The following is a 15,309-nucleotide window of genomic DNA, read 5'->3' as shown; positions in this document are numbered from 1 at the left end:
AATGATCTGTACACTTAAAAATGTAAAATGTATGAATTTTATGCCATATTTTACGATAAAAAAATTTTAAAAAAAGCTTCACTACATCTTGACAAAACTAAAATCTGGACCCCAGTATCCTTTAAACCATTCCTTCCAGCGGAGAACTCTATTATGAAACACTGTACACATGGACCCAGGACCAAATCCCTCCCACTCACCTTCCAACTCACCTTCGTTTTGGTGCCCTAATGAAGAGCTCACAGAGGAGCCTGCCCTGCTCATCCTTATAGTCTCGGATGGTATTGTACAGCTCATGGCATACAGCAATCTATACATGGGAAAAGTAGAAAAAAAAAAATCACCAGAAAAAAAAAAATCATCAGAAATGAACAGAAAGCCAGTGTAGGTATAAGGATCATCCTTAATAAAAACATATCCATAAAAGGCAAGTAGAGAAGAAAATGGAAAAATCCCCCAGTTCCCCACAGAAACCCAAGTCTGAAATATGCTGACAATATTTCCTTATTTAAATAATTTAACTGTATAGGGACGCCTGGGTGGCGCAGTTGGTTAAACGACTGCCTCCGGCTCAGGGCGTGATCCTGGAGTTCCGGGATCGAGTCCCACATCAGGCTCCCAGCTCCATGGGGAGTCTGCTTCGCTCTCTGACCTTCTCCTCGCTCATTCTCTCTCTCACTGTCTCTCTCTCTCAAATAAATAAATAAAAAATAAATAAATAAATAAATAAATAAATAATTTAACTGTTTAGGGGTGCCTGGCTAGCTCAGTCAGAAGAGCATCTGACTCTAGATCTCAGGGTCATGAGTTCAAGCCCCACACTGGATACAGAGATTACTTAAATAAATAAAACTTAAAAAAAATTTTAAGTGATTAAACATCTTGGTATCTTTCATCAGATTTATACTACTTGTGATTGTTTTGTTCTCTTAATCTAAATCGGTTCATATCACTCTCTTGGTTAAAGTCATTCAAAAGAGGAGTTTTTTACTACTGAGAGAATAAAATCTAAATTCCTAAAATTGACCATGGAGAATGCAGAGTAACTACATCTGGGCATCCCTTAGCCCAGTCAAGCTGAATAAAATTGCATCTGGGCAGACTTTGCCAGTCTCCTTCTTCCTCTTGACCACCTTTCTCTAATCACACCACAATAAACCCATTCCTGACCCAGCTCCTCTGCACTGGGTCCCTCTGCCTGGAATATCCCTTTCCAGTTCTGTGTAGGGTCAGTGCCTTCCCATTACAGAGAAACCCCTCAAGGTTTGGGCCTGAGCAGCCTGAAATCACCCAAACTTTTTCTTAGCATTTATCATTAGCTGAGGGTACTTTATTATCTATTTGTCCATCTGTTTACATTCTGCTTCTGCCACACTAAAACTAGTCTCCACGTGAAAAATTGGCTTGTCCCCTGCCTGCCTCTCTGCCTACTTGTGATCTCTCTCTCTCTCTGTTAAATAAATAAATAAAATCTTTAAAAAAAGTTCTCATTATAAAGAAAACAACATTTTTGGGGGGATCATCTATAGGTGAAGATGGATATGAAACTAATTGTGGCTTCATGTCATAATACACATAGATCAAATCATTATAGTGTACACCTTGAACTTACACGGTTTTAGATGTCAACTACATCTCAATAAAACTAGAAAAAAAAATTTTTAGAATATTTATTTATTTATTTGACAGAGAGAGAGAGAGCGCGTGCACACACAAGTAGGCAGAGAGGCAGGAGGGGGAAGCAGGCTCCCCGCTGAGCAGAGAGCCAGATTTGGGCTCAATCCCAGGACCCTGAGATCACAACCTAAGCCAAAGGCAGAGGCTCAACCCACTGAGCCACCCTGGCGCCCCTAGAAAAAAATTTTTATTCATATTTCTATTACAATGTCTACCATTCTCCGATCTGTAGAATTCTAAGTCCTTTGGTTATTTTTAATTAGAATTAGATACTTCAGCAGATTACACTTTTTCATCAAACAGAAATACCTTTCATTAAAACAGAAATAACTTTATGCAAATTTCTTATTCTAAATACATTCTGAGTAATTACTTTTTTTGAGAGTTCTTAAATATTTATTTTATTTTTAAAATGCATTACTGGGGGGTGCCAGCGTGGCTCAGTCGCTTGGGTGTCCGATGCTTGGTTTTGGCTCAAGTCATGATCTCATGGTTGCACCACGTCAGAATCTACATGCTCAGTGTGGAGTCTCCTTGTCCCTCTCCCTCCCCTTCGTGCTCTTCCGCCCCAACTCACTCACTCTCTCTCTAAAATAAATGACGTTTTCAAATAAAAAGGTATTATTAACACATAACTGACATACAATATTCTATTAGTTTCAGGTGTACAACATAGTGATTCAAGAATACTATACCTTGTTCAATGCCCGCCACAGTAAGTATAATCCCTATCTGTCACCATATAATGTTATTACAGCATTGTTGACTATATTACTTATGCTGTACTTTTTATCTGTGATTTATTTATTTTTATTTTTAAAAAAGATTTTATTTATTTATTTGACAGAGAGAGATCACAAGTAGGCAGAGAGGCAGGCAGAGAGAGAGGAAGGGAAGCAGGCTTCTTGCTGAGCAGAGAACACGATGTGGGGCTCCATCCCAGGACCCTGGGATCATGATCTGAGCTGAAGGCAGAGGCTTTAACCCACTGAGCCACCCAGATGCCCCTGACTTATTTATTTTATAACTGCAAGTTTGTACCTCTTAATCCCCTTCAACTATTTCACCCACCCTCCACCCACCATTATTTCTTAATATTAAATTATATTACAACTATTAAGACTACTGGCTAAATATATGCTTTACATAAAAGAAAGATTAAGACTATTAAGCCAGAGGAAAAAGAAGTGGTGAGGCCTTGCATCTTAACTGCTTATAATTTAAGGAAGAGTCGGAAGAGCAGGAAGAAACGGTGTGATGCGAGTTACTCACAGGATCTACAGTTGGAAGATTGGAAAGTCTCCTCCTTTTCCTGCTTGGACCTGGTGTGGATACAGAATGGTGCCCGTCATCAAAGTCCCCGCTGACACTACTGGACGGGGAAGTAGCTCGTCTTCTCTTGGAACCCATGGAATCCAATTTCTTCTATAAGAAATAATTGGCCATGTTCTTATACTTAAATTTAGACACTGCCACCAAGCCCTCAGCTAGGCACTTGCTACCCAGATTCTGGCTCACTTAGGAGGATATTTTAACTGTTGTAAGGAAACTTAACTGTCAGTTTTTTCAGTGGAAGTTCTGGACCTTGTTGCTTCAGCCCCTTCACTTACCAGAATGCTACACTTTTAGCTCAGATGGGGCAAATTCAACAAAATTATACCCATCGTATGTCACCACATTTGAGTGTCTGGTCCCAAATTTACTCCTCACTGGACTTTGACAATCTACTTGTAGGGGTACACCAGCATGGAGGTACTGATCTCCTCAGCCCCTGAGGCAGCCAGGGACAGAAGCCCCAAGGCAGTCCCCTCTGGGGTCAACAGCTTCATCTCTTTTCCCAAGTGTGTCTAACAACTCTGATCATTTTCCAGGTGGGTCATGATGTGGAAAAAAATAGTAATCAGTGCCTGAGGCAAAGGAGTAGTGCCAAAGTGTAGGGGACAGAGGACAATTAACCTTCTAGCATTTTAGATGAATTCTAAAATTAACACACTCCATTCATTAAAGAAGGCCACAAAATATATCCCTGGAAAACACTTAATGTGACTTACCATACCTATGTCAAAGTAGTAAAGCCATTTTGAAACTTTTCTGTCAATCAGACTGACCTCCTTTTCAGTTATATGAGGTATTCTATCCCCATGAATTCTGAAATCATAGCTTTAAGTTTCAGCAGATGATCTGGAATAGTACCTCAGAGGGGAACTTTTAGATCCTAGTTGGCCTTCCAGAAACACATCAATATTTGCTGTCAGGGAGGCTGTCTAGTATCTAATGTTAACACAACTTTACAAATGTACACATTTGACTGTAACACAAAAAATGCAACCACTGAAATGATCTGCCACAGCTAGAGGGCAAGGGTATATACCTGAGAAGGTCCTATAATGCTTATACAATTTAACAACAGTATCATATAGTATACTGTGATTTCAAAGGTCTGTCTCCAAAACTAAAAGAAAAAACTGATTCCTGTTTCACTCATCAACATTCAATGTCGGTAAACTAAGACACCAGCAGCTGAAAGAATGGATTGTCGGTGGGCATGGAGAGAAAAACTAGGGATCTCCAGGGAACACAAAGGAGGAGCAAAACAAACCAACAAACAGAACATTCTGGTAACCAACTAAGAAACAAGAGGAGTCTCCTATCTCTTCCTCTGAACTATGGTCCACATGGTATTTAAAAACAGCCTACCATGACAGTACTCCTTCCTCTCGCTTTGGTTATACAGTACGTTAGTTTGCAATTAGCTACAGCTAAAAGGTTCAAAGGGCTTAAGCCAAGGACAGCCAAGTGTTGTTGATTTTATTTTGTTTCATAAAAGGCTGATAAACTGGTCTCAGCTCATTAAGATGAAGAAACGAAGGACCTTGGTAAACAAGCTATGACAAGGACACAAGTGAATCTGATGAACATGACAAGGGAAACTTTATGGAAAGGATAACAAAACTTAAGTGAAAGGGAAGAGGCAAGGAAGGACAGAAAAGAGAAAAGGTGTAGATGGTCAGTAATTTACCAGCTTTACCAGAGCACAACCAGCGCCTCGAAAAGCCAGTCTCCTCATTATGTCTGAAGGCCAAGTGAAGCCAGTGGGAGAAGGCAGGGCTTTAGAAGTGCTGATGCAGTGTTAATATATTCAAAACTGAAAGAGAAGAACAAGGCAGAGAAAGGGAAAATAAAAAAGAAAGGTCAGAAGAAGTAAAAATGAGTACGAGTAGATAGAAAACATTCAAGTAGAACTGCTACAGAAAGACAAGAGAACTGGAAAAATAGCCGTATCGGTTCTCTTGTGCCAAACTGCTGAAAGGCTCCGGCACTAACAGTACCTGACATTTCTTTCCATTTTAAAACCAAATGCTTTTCATATGCTTAAAGATGGCTCACTGGGATTCCCCTTTACTCACATGGAATGACTGTCAATTCCAGGAATGAAGCATGCCTGCCCAAATGCCCCCTAGTCAGTAAGAGCAGAGTTCAATCACAGAGCTGGAATGGAGAGTGAACACATGTGGAAGGCTCACATGTGACACCGAGTGTTGGCAAGCTGGAACAAACCAAGAATGGCTCATGTGAACAGAGTCTGGAAAACTCCACCCTCTCTAAAAAAAAATTCAGAGAAAGACATTTCTTTCCAAAAGTCCTATTGGCATTGGAGAGACACCACACACAAATTTAAAGAAATTAAAAACAAAGCCTTCAATCATTTTGGCAGGTGAGCAAAAATTATTTTCGGAAATAATCCACTGAAAAGCAAACGACAAAAAACTGTAAATTGTTGGTGTATATATACCAGTTTAGACCACACAATATCCAAAACTCCTGAAATCATTAACTTTCTTTGGTAAAACAAGAAAAAGATGCAACTTAAGGATAATTTTCAATTATTTTCTTATCCGGAGGACATATTTTTAAATGCATTTGAAAGTCTGGCAACAAAGGCGATGTGGCCAGGTAGGTGGGAGAAGCAACAGGACTTGAGCTCAGAAGACCAGAATGTGAGTCCCAAGTCCTCCACTTCGAATTATCTGTTTGATGTTGCTTGAGTCACAACCTCTCAGAGCTGTTTCTTCACTTCTAAAATGAGAACAGTCAGGTGTGCATATCTGCCTTAGATTATTCGGGTTGTGAAATGTACATGAAATCACTTTGAAACTTCAAAGCACAACAAAGAAGTTTCAACTCTAGGATTAACTACTCCCTGGGAAAAGCATTTTATTCATTTTTGTAGCTCTGGCTTATAGAATTGTAACTGGTACAGTATGAATGATCAATTCAATAATAAACACATTCAAAGTACACATAAGTGGGGCATTAAAAAAAGTCTGTGTGGTCTAAAAGGACTGTGAACATCCCTTTAGCAATTCTTTTCCCATGAAGAGGAAATAGATTCTGGAGCTAAAATACAAGTTTTAAAATGGCACCAATTACAGTCACATGTCCAAAAGTCTGACAACCAATAAATTACAGTGGACACTAATGAATAATTTTAAAATGTGCAACTGGGAAAATATTGACTCATTATACCCACATGGTATATTTTGTCAGTATAAAAACTTATCATACTCTCCTGTATTTCTCGTGATACTCAATACTGTAAGACATGCTTAGAACAAAAATCTTGAAAAACAGGATTTGAAGGGAAAAAAAAAATAATTCTTTCTAGAAAAAGAAAAAAACCTTAACACTGGCATCCACAGCTTTTTATATTTATTCTATGCCTTAGTTGCCTATTTGTTAAGCAAAAGTGTTAAGCCATATGTATTGTTTCACAACTTGTGTTTTAACTTAGGATTCTTCCAAATCAACATTCCTCCCCATGATATTTAGTGGCTTGATAATAGGCTATCGTATATATACCACAATTTACTAATATTGAGGTTTGGGGTAGAATATTAATATTTGAGGTACTTTGTACACCCAAAGCCAAAGAAAGCGATCAAGGCCCTTCCATTTATCCATGCACATTTTTGTTACTGATTTAAATTGGAAAGACTTTTTCAAAAGATACTTTCCTATCTTCTTCGAATCTTAAAACACCGGCGATCTGTTAACAAACAAAAAAGCAAAATCATACTGCTCTTAATGGATAAACATCACTTCAAAATCATTTTTGAGGAGTCCTAGTTTTTAGGAATGTAAGTTAGTAAGAATGTTTTATTCCAACATATGTTCTACAGCCATGGTAATAATTTCTGTATCTGCTATACTGTGTATTTGCCAATTGTTTTTCAGTATTTCTTCTACATTTTGCCTATCTTATTTAAATCATCAGTATCTGCTCTATCACAACAAAACTACGCTTCTTTCAGAAAAAAATCTTAAGAGGTGAGAAATTATTAAAAACTAGGAAACGTACAGTTTTAAAACATCGATTTGTGTGTGTGTGTGTGGTGCTGCAAAAAGAAAAGATACTTAAATATCTAGCCTCTACTATAAATACAAGTCCCATTGATAAAAACATTCGACCTGAACACAGTCATTTAGAAAATGTAAAAAATTAAAAAATTAAGACAAATTTTTAAACTAGTTGAGTTTGAGTCCGAACCGTCAAGAAACAACAAAATAAAGGAGGCCCTGACCTGCGGAAGAAATGAAAGACTTCCCGGACCTGTCACTGGTTCGGGACTAAGGGAAACGTTGACAGCTTTGAAGCTGCCCGCGACGAGTGCTCGGCCAGCCGCAGGGGCGGGAAAGAGGGAGCGGGGAGTTTCCGGGCCGTAGCGCGCCTTTGTCCCGGCCGGCAGGTGCGGCAGGCTGCCTGGCCGTCCCGACGCCCGCCGCCGTGCCCCGCCCCGCGCGCCCGGCCCGACCGGCGCGTCCCCACGGCCGGGGCGGGGCCTCCGCCGCTGCTCCCGCCCGCCCGGGCCCACACAAAGGCCCGGCAGCCGGCCGAGAAGGAGCGGCCCCGCCCGCCCCGGGCCCGGCCTTACCCAGCCGCTCCGCCGCCTGCAGCCCCGGCCGCGGTCACCGACCGCCGCGCCCCGCCCCGTGGCCGCCACGGCTGCTGCTATTGCTCCTCCGGCTGCGGCCGCTGCCGTCGCTCCAGCACCCGCCGCCCTCACCGCCCTCACCCCTCCCGGTGCCGCCGCAAAACCAGTCCCGCGGCCGCCAAGCGAACCCGGCTCCGCACGACACTGCGTGCGCGCGCACGCGAGCGGACGGCGGCGCTCTTTACGGCAATAGCGTCAGTGCGTGGCGCTCGAGCTTGGCCGCAATTTACACGTGGCTGTGTGGTGTGCGGGTTGCTGCTGCTGCCTCTACAGTCACTAAGGGCACTGTCCTTGTCGCACCAGAATGAAGCGACCGAGTGAGTGGGATCGGGGAGCGGGTGTTGAGGGGCCTCTGTCTCTGATGATCAACGAACCACCGGGGCGTTCTTCTGTGGGAATGGGGGAGACTCCGGATAGGCCGTCGTGCTGGTCGCCAGTAGAAGCGAGGGTCGGAAGGCCACACGCTGACCGCCGGCCTGTTTTACGAAAGGTAGACAAAAGTGAGGATCACTGGGGCGCCTGAGTTGTTTAGTCTGTTAAGCGTCTTCCTTTGGCTCGGGTCATGATCCGGAGTCCTGCGATCCAGCCTTGCGTGGACTCCCAGCTCAGCGCGGAGTCTGCTTCTCCCTCTGGCTCTTACCTTCCGCCTCCTCTTGTTCTCTGTCAAATAAATAAAATAAAGAGACAGAGGGAGTTTTTGACGAAGACAGAGAGAGTACAAGCTGGGAGAGGGAGAAGCAGGCTCCTCGGTGAGCAAGGAGCCGAATGGGGGACTCATCCCAGCATCCTGGGGTCATGACCTGAGCCAAGGGCAGACGCTTAACCGACTGAGCCACCCAAGCGCCCAGATAAATAAAATCCTTAAAGAAAAAACAAGTGAAGATGAGGCCTGGGTCTCCTGCCTAAACAGTGTCTGAGACAGTTGCGGCCCAGGATTTTCCCCTCTTGGGCCATGTTCAGTCTGGCACTGGCCAGGTCTGAGAGCAAATTCTGAAATCCACTGTTCCATCCTAACTTGTGATTTATGGTGTGTGCTAGGGGTGCCCGGGTGGCTAGTGGGTTAAGCCTCTGCCTTCAGCTCAGGTCATGATCTCAGGGTCCTGGGATCCAGCCCCACATTGGGCTTTCTGCACGGCATGGAGCCTGCTTTCCCCTTTTTCTCTGCCTGCCTCTGCCTGCTTGTGATTTCTGCCTATCAAATAAATAAATAAATAAATAATCTTTAAAAAAAAAAAAAGTGCCTGCCCTTTGGGGTCACATGCTTCTGAGAGTGATTTTAGTCTACTGTGGGAAGAGGGGGAGTAAGGAAGCTGGGCTCTGTGCCAGATATACTGAGTCAAGTTGTCGGAGGTTTTAGAATGGCCTATATTTACTATCCACCACATATGATTCTTAAATTAGGTTTGAGAGTTGATTAATTGCTAAATAGGAAAAGTGATATGACGACACCCCCCCCAGCACAGTCACTAAAAACGGAAACGGATCACTTGTGTCTAATCGTTTTGTGATGGGTTTCTTTGCAGAGTTAAAGAAAGCAAGTAAACGCATGACCTGCCATAAGCGGTATAAAATCCAAAAAAAGGTAAGCGTTGTGCTTGAAAGAGCTACATTAAATATAATGCTAAACTCATTTCTGTCCCACCTCTTCTCCACTAGGAGGTTTGGATTAATAGGATTTCATCTTATGAATTTGAAGTTAAATAGACTGTGTGGGCACAATCTTAGACATCAGGAGTATAGCTGTAGGAAAGTGCAGTAATTTGGTGCTAAGTCTGTAAACTCTGATCAACATGTTAATGTCTGCAGAGAGTCTCCTGATGACATGTTTTTGCTGCTTTATACATAAGTACGTATGTTCTTCGTGTTGTTACAGTTTAACTTTTCTAGGTTATCTTATAGGTATAACCAAGTTTAGCCAGATACTGATAAGAATTTTTATAATAGGTTCGAGAGCACCATCGAAAATTGAGGAAGGAGGCTAAAAAACGGGGTCGCAAAAAGCCTAGAAAAGACCCAGGAATTCCAAACAGTGCTCCCTTTAAAGAGGCTCTTCTTCGGGAAGCTGAGCTAAGGAAACAACGAGTAAGATATGTTAATTCAAACTTTGACCAAGTGGTGTGTGGGTATGTGTAGCTTTTCAAAATAAAATAACACCAGATTGCTTGGGCTCACCCATTTCTCTTACGGCTTGGACACAGCTTGAAGAACTAAAACAGCAGCAGAGACTTGACAGGCAGAAGGAACAGGAAAAGAAAAGAAAACTTGAAACTAATCCTGGTGTTAAGCCATCTAACTTGGAACCTGTGAAAGAGGTATGATTAAGTGTCTTTGTGAATGAGAGTTCTGACGTAGAAGTAAAAACACATACCGAGGGCAGGGGCAGCTGTGCCTCTTGAACAGAAAGACAGTTCCAACTCTTACTAATAGAAATCCCACTTGCAGTGCTCCTAATTAGCCATGGAATATAGAGAATCAGGTTGTACCTGAGGTGCTTATTTTGTGTACTTTTTCCCTTGTCTTTATCTTGCAGGAATTCGGGCAGGGCAAAGCTAAGGACAAACCCAAGTCCGGCAAACAAAATCCGAAGAAGTTGTATTGTCAGGAACTTAAAAAGGTATTTTAGTCTAGGTTCATGTCTAAAAATGGTAGTGAGGTTGAGAAGACTAGAGTCGTTCTTTTTCTGACACCAGCCCTGTAAATGTGGAAGTGGAGTTCACTTGAGCTAGATGAATCCTTCAGCAAGTTGACTTACCCTGTTCTGTTTTGTTTTGTTTTGTTTTTGTAAAGACTGAGAGAGAGAATGGGCAGGCAAGCAAGGGACAGAGGGAGAAGGAGAAGCAGGTTCCCCGCTGAGGAGGGAGCCCTAGTAGTAGGGTGCATGGGGGGCTCGATCCCAAGACCCTGAGATCATGACCTGAGCCAAAGGCAGATGTTTAACTGACCGAGCCACTCAGGCACCCGAGTTCTCCTGTTTTTTAGTTTGTTTATTTATTTATTGTGGTTTATTCTGATTAGAGCCTTTTTTGTTTAGCTAAAGGAAACATTCTTAAGGTTCAAAATTTTTGCACAGGAACAGTTCCCTATAAGCATGTTTTACAAAAATGTTACTTTGTGTAAAAGTAACATGTTGATAGTGTGGTTTTTAAAATAGAGGAAAATACATTCCAGCAAGCAGTGTGGAAAAAATACTCTGTTGAAACCTAAGTGAAGGAAGTCAGGGGTTAGAACTCCTATTCCCAATACCCATTTTCCCAAGGTTACTTCCCTATGACTAGACCATGATTGCTGCTCAGCTCCTGGCAGGCCAGTGGGGCCTGTCAAACTACATAATTCAGTATTAGAGTATAATTCAGTATTTATTTTTCAAATCTACTTTCATGGGAGACCAGAGGCTGCCAAGCAAACCTGTATTTTACTTTGCTATGAGAAAGGATGAACATGCTAACATTCTTCATGCCAAAGTGAAAATGTAAGACCCAACTCTGAGCTCACCCTCTTGTGAAGTGGAAGATGCCCGTACACTCATACGGAGGGTGTTGCCAGAGCAAGGGATCCTCCTCTGATAGTTTCTGCCTTGCCAGGTGATTGAAGCCTCAGATGTTGTGCTGGAGGTGTTGGATGCCAGAGATCCTCTTGGTTGCAGGTGTCCCCAGGTAGAAGAGGCCATTATCCAGGGTGGACAGAAGAAGCTGGTACTTATATTAAATAAATCAGGTGAGCAAAAGGGGATGCCTTTTATGTACCAGTGCACTAGTGAGGTATGAGGAAAACATGTGACCAGTCTTACTTTCACTGAAGACTGATAAGATCCAACTCTGACCTCAATAAAGCCAGTGCATATGGTCTTGTTGCTAAAGACAGTGCTGGGTAGTGGGATGGAGGTATTTTCTATAAGCAATAATAGGTTTCTACTGGTTTTGTTTTATTTTCTTGGTCATTCAGTACTTACTATCTTGTCTTATTTAAGAGTCTGAGTTTCTCTACTTAGTTTACTGTGCAGTGTACTGGACATAGGAAGTGATGGTAGTTTGCCATATTCCCCACATCTGCATAATGTCCGTAAATGACGATATGAAGTGCACTTAGGAAGTACTGGTTTGAGCATCAGGGCCAGAAGAACCCAGAATGCCATCCATAGTTACTGTTGGTCACTCTCGGGTAAATACCTGGAAACGCTCAGGTAATTTACATTCTGGAAACATAATTCTAGAGTTAAGTTAGTAGGGTCATAATCTATAGGTTGACTTAATTCTGAAGGGTGAATAATGCAGAAGGGAATCGAAGAAATACTGAGGTGTAGATACTGAACTTGGTTAAGGTAAGGACAGCATGGTAGGGAGTTTACCCTCTTCCCTCTTCCACTTTATCCTCTTCCACTTAAATCCTTCTGAAAAAACTGAAGAGACAAAAGTAAAATCCAAAGTTTATCAGATAGTGCATATTCATGTCAACAGAATGACCAAATTGGGGTGTGTGTTTTATTCCTAATCCCTATTAGATTTGGTACCAAAGGAGAATTTGGAGAACTGGCTAAATTATTTGAAGAAGGAATTACCAACAGTGGTGTTCAGAGCCTCAACAAATCTGAAGGACAAGGGCAAGATAGTCAAGGTACTCTTTTTTCGGTCCGTGGTGGGAAGTATGGTTCTTTCAGATTTTGGATGGCTGAAATATGATGAGTATACAAAATCTTGATTAAAAAATGAGAACTCATAAGATCCAACTCTGATTTCATCCAGAGATAATCTGAAAGATAATAGTGTGGTGATTTTAATAGCTGGGCTCTGGAGCCAGATTGCTTGGGTTTTATTTGGTGGGGTATCAGAAGTAGTTAAATTAATTACATGGAATTTTAGCATTTGAAGGTAAGGAAGAGAGCTCCATTCAAAAGCGAAGTCTGTGTTGGAAAAGATGGCCTTTGGAAGCTTCTCAGAGGTTTTCAGGAAGCTTATGGCAAAGCCATTCAGGTCGGAGTAATTGGTGAGTTTCATTTCTTATATCTTACTTGCCAAGGTTTTACTCATGTTAACAGTGTATTGGGTTGGTGCTCAGTAAAGGGCTTGTTCAAACATTAGCTTCTTACCCACTTCACCGAACACAAACAAATTTTAATTGCTGCTTATTTCAGTGCTGTGCTGTGCACTGTAGGAGTTTGGCTTTTGAAAGCTGGTTTGTTTGAATTAATCATCTTTTCCTGCTCTGATTACTTGTGCAAGAAATGAAGATGCTAAAATTGGTCTTAGTGTTTAAGTGAAGACACTCAGATCCAACTCTGATCTTGCTGCAAACCTCAGGCAAACCCAAAATAAGGCAATGAAAATTTTATAATTACCAATACATAATCTCTCGTCCTATGGATTTCCCATTTGTAGGTTTCCCAAACGTGGGGAAAAGCAGCATCATCAATAGTTTAAAACAAGAACGGATATGTAATGTTGGTGTATCCATGGGGCTTACAAGGTAAAGTGAGTTTTTCCAGAATTGTGATATTTCATTATAGATGAGTAAATTTTTTATATTTATTTATTTATTTATTTGATAGCTCAAGGAAGACCATTTTCTGTTTCTTTCTTTAGAGGTGTCAGTGAAAGGAGCAGGGGTAAGTCAGTGCTAGACTTAGGGAAGAACTGATTAGTGTGGAATAGCTCCCATCTAGTTTGAAAGACAAGCAAGTAGATTGAGAGAAGGGGAAACTGCCTCAGAAGAAGGGAATTGAAGTCAGCAAAGGGGGAGGGGAAATTTTCATGGCAGAGCAGACAGCATGTGAGGTCAGCATGTAAGCTGTACCCTGTGTTTGTCTTCAGTAGGGGAGGAGCACTGTTAGCGTTTCCGATAAACATGAAGCTGATGATGAGGAACCGGATCTGACAGACTGTGCTGAGTTTGTTCAATCCAACCCTGAGCTTCGTGTTGTCTCACATCCTCCAGGGAAACCAGTGCTCCCGTGAGTTACCATCCCTCTTGTTCCAGGTGCATGCAGATTGTCAGCCTGGACAAACAAATCACCGTCCTAGACAGTCCAAGTTTCATCGTGTCGCCACTGAACTCTGCCAGCGCACTTGCTCTGCGAAGTCCAGCAAGTATTGAAGTGGTGAAACCAGTGGAGGCTGCTAGCGCCATCTTGTCCCAGGCCGATGCTCGACAGGTAGAAGAATCCCCCGCCTTCCATTGTGCTCTTTTTCATCATAAGCATCTTAAGTAGAGGATTTTCAAGATTTTTTTTACTCTATCAGATGAATGACATTTTCAGTTTTTCTTCTTTTTTTAAAGGTGGTACTGAAATTTACTGTTCCAGATTTTAAGAATCCTCTGGAATTTTTTACATCCCTTGCTCAGAGAAGAGGACTGCACCGAAAAGGTGGAAGCCCAAATTTAGAAGGTGCTGCCAAACTGATGTGGTCAGAATGGACAGGGTAAGACTTATTTCTTTTGGCATTTTGAGGATCACATGAATAGTTACTTCACATGAAGTAACTGATTTTTGACAAATCTTGTGTTTAATACCAGTGCCTCCTTGGCTTACTATTGCCATCCCCCTACATCCTGGACTCCTTCTCCACATATTAATGAGGGCGTTGCGACCAAGATGATACAGGGCCTTAATCTGGAAGAACTGGAAAAGAACAATGCACACAGCATACACAGTAAGTTTTGTGTTTACAGTCTTCACTGGCTGACGAGCCAGAAAAAGGTCTCCTCTATTTACATGAGCACTGTGTTTCTTCCCTAGCTATCAGGGGTCCTCGTTTAGCCAGTAGCATCCTTTTCCAGTCTTCAGGTCTGACAAATGGAATAATTGAGGAAAAGGACATACCCGAAGAACTGCCAAAACAGAAAGAGAAGCAGCAACAGGAGGAGGGGGAAGACTACAGTGACCAAGAAAGTGTTGAAGAAGCTGCTGTAAGTATTGCCTAAGTTGCTTAAACTGAAGGAAGTTTTCTAGCATTATAATGTCTAACAAATGGGAAGGGGCTGAAGGGAGAAATTAAACAGTATGTGACAGATTACCCAAAAAAAAAAAAAAGAACCACAAAAAAAACCCCTTAAGATTTAGGTGTTTAAGTCTTGCAATCATTAGTCTCAATTTTGTGCATCCCATTATGTGTACCTTCTGGGTCTTTTTCCAGATACGCCATTCCTTGGATTAATGGCAGACAAGGGTTACTAATGTCATACTATTTCTCTTTGTCCCACAGGAAAAGAGCTCAGACATGTGTGGGGCAGAAGAGGACTGGGAGGCACTGCCTGAAGAGTCTCAAGCAGGTGGGGCAGCTTGGGTGGAGGGATTTACTAACAAAGCAGCATGGTGTCAAATTGCCTATTTTTTTAAAATCTCTTTTCTTTTCTCCAATATAGATGAGTCAGCACTATCTTACATCTCAGATAAAATGATTGAAGAGGAAGATGATGCTTATGACTTCAGTACAGACTACGTATAATAGGCCTTTCATAAGGTGGCTTCTTAGCATTTTGAACAGACTGCTAAGCTGTTATATTGTGTGTGATGGACCAGTGATGGACCAGTTTGTTTTAGAGTATGATGTAAACTGTAAATTTTGTAAATATGTATCATATATTTTTTAAAATATGGCAATTAACAAAGTGTCTTAAGTTCTATAAGAAGAGAATTCCCCTCTTA

At 41.8% G+C, this 15,309-nt stretch overlaps 2 protein-coding genes and 3 non-coding genes across 20 annotated transcripts in view; 4 read left to right on the top strand and 1 right to left on the bottom strand.

Annotated features, from left to right (window-relative positions):
• The window catches only part of PBRM1 (polybromo 1), a 127,317-nt gene extending 119,642 nt beyond the window's left edge, over nucleotides 1–7,675 (bottom strand). For 8 of the 16 annotated variants that reach the window (XM_044253403.1, XM_044253410.1, XM_044253411.1 and 5 more), the window contains exons 1-3: nucleotides 4,697–4,759; nucleotides 2,950–3,102; nucleotides 213–310 (exon numbers count right to left, since the gene is read on the bottom strand). In XM_044253403.1, coding sequence (XP_044109338.1) covers nucleotides 213–310; nucleotides 2,950–3,102; nucleotides 4,697–4,744 — 299 coding nt within the window. In that variant the 5' untranslated portion in view covers nucleotides 4,745–4,759. Of the gene's footprint in view, nucleotides 1–212; nucleotides 311–2,949; nucleotides 3,103–4,696; nucleotides 4,823–5,084; nucleotides 5,241–7,259; nucleotides 7,276–7,610 lie in introns of those variants that run through there. The other 8 variants (XM_044253405.1, XM_044253417.1, XM_044253414.1 and 5 more) reach the window with 5 other exon arrangements.
• Nucleotides 7,676–7,845: 170 nt separating this feature from the next.
• On the top strand, nucleotides 7,846–15,264 carry GNL3 (G protein nucleolar 3). The gene is made up of 15 exons (XM_044253421.1): nucleotides 7,846–7,987; nucleotides 9,194–9,252; nucleotides 9,615–9,752; nucleotides 9,869–9,982; nucleotides 10,201–10,284; nucleotides 11,252–11,384; nucleotides 12,169–12,281; nucleotides 12,527–12,650; nucleotides 13,043–13,130; nucleotides 13,641–13,815; nucleotides 13,941–14,083; nucleotides 14,178–14,314; nucleotides 14,401–14,570; nucleotides 14,867–14,933; nucleotides 15,027–15,264. Exons 1-15 carry the CDS (start codon nucleotides 7,975–7,977, stop codon nucleotides 15,107–15,109), a joined length of 1,641 nt encoding a protein of 546 aa, XP_044109356.1. The 5' UTR covers nucleotides 7,846–7,974; the 3' UTR covers nucleotides 15,110–15,264.
• Nucleotides 11,426–11,502, top strand: LOC122911070. The gene has a single exon (XR_006385395.1). It is a non-coding gene; the product is annotated as a small nucleolar RNA SNORD19 (small nucleolar RNA).
• LOC122911077 lies at nucleotides 12,330–12,411 on the top strand. The gene has a single exon (XR_006385402.1). It is a non-coding gene; the product is annotated as a small nucleolar RNA SNORD19B (small nucleolar RNA).
• Nucleotides 13,506–13,582, top strand: LOC122911073. The gene has a single exon (XR_006385398.1). It is a non-coding gene; the product is annotated as a small nucleolar RNA SNORD69 (small nucleolar RNA).
• Nucleotides 15,265–15,309: the final 45 nt, after the last annotated feature.

The sequence above is a fragment of the Neovison vison genome, chromosome 6 (genome assembly GCF_020171115.1).
Source record: "Neovison vison isolate M4711 chromosome 6, ASM_NN_V1, whole genome shotgun sequence".
NCBI classification, from domain to species: Eukaryota; Metazoa; Chordata; class Mammalia; order Carnivora; family Mustelidae; genus Neogale; species Neogale vison.
Note: the sequence above shows the minus strand (reverse complement) of the source record. Positions and strands in the feature narration are given on the sequence as shown.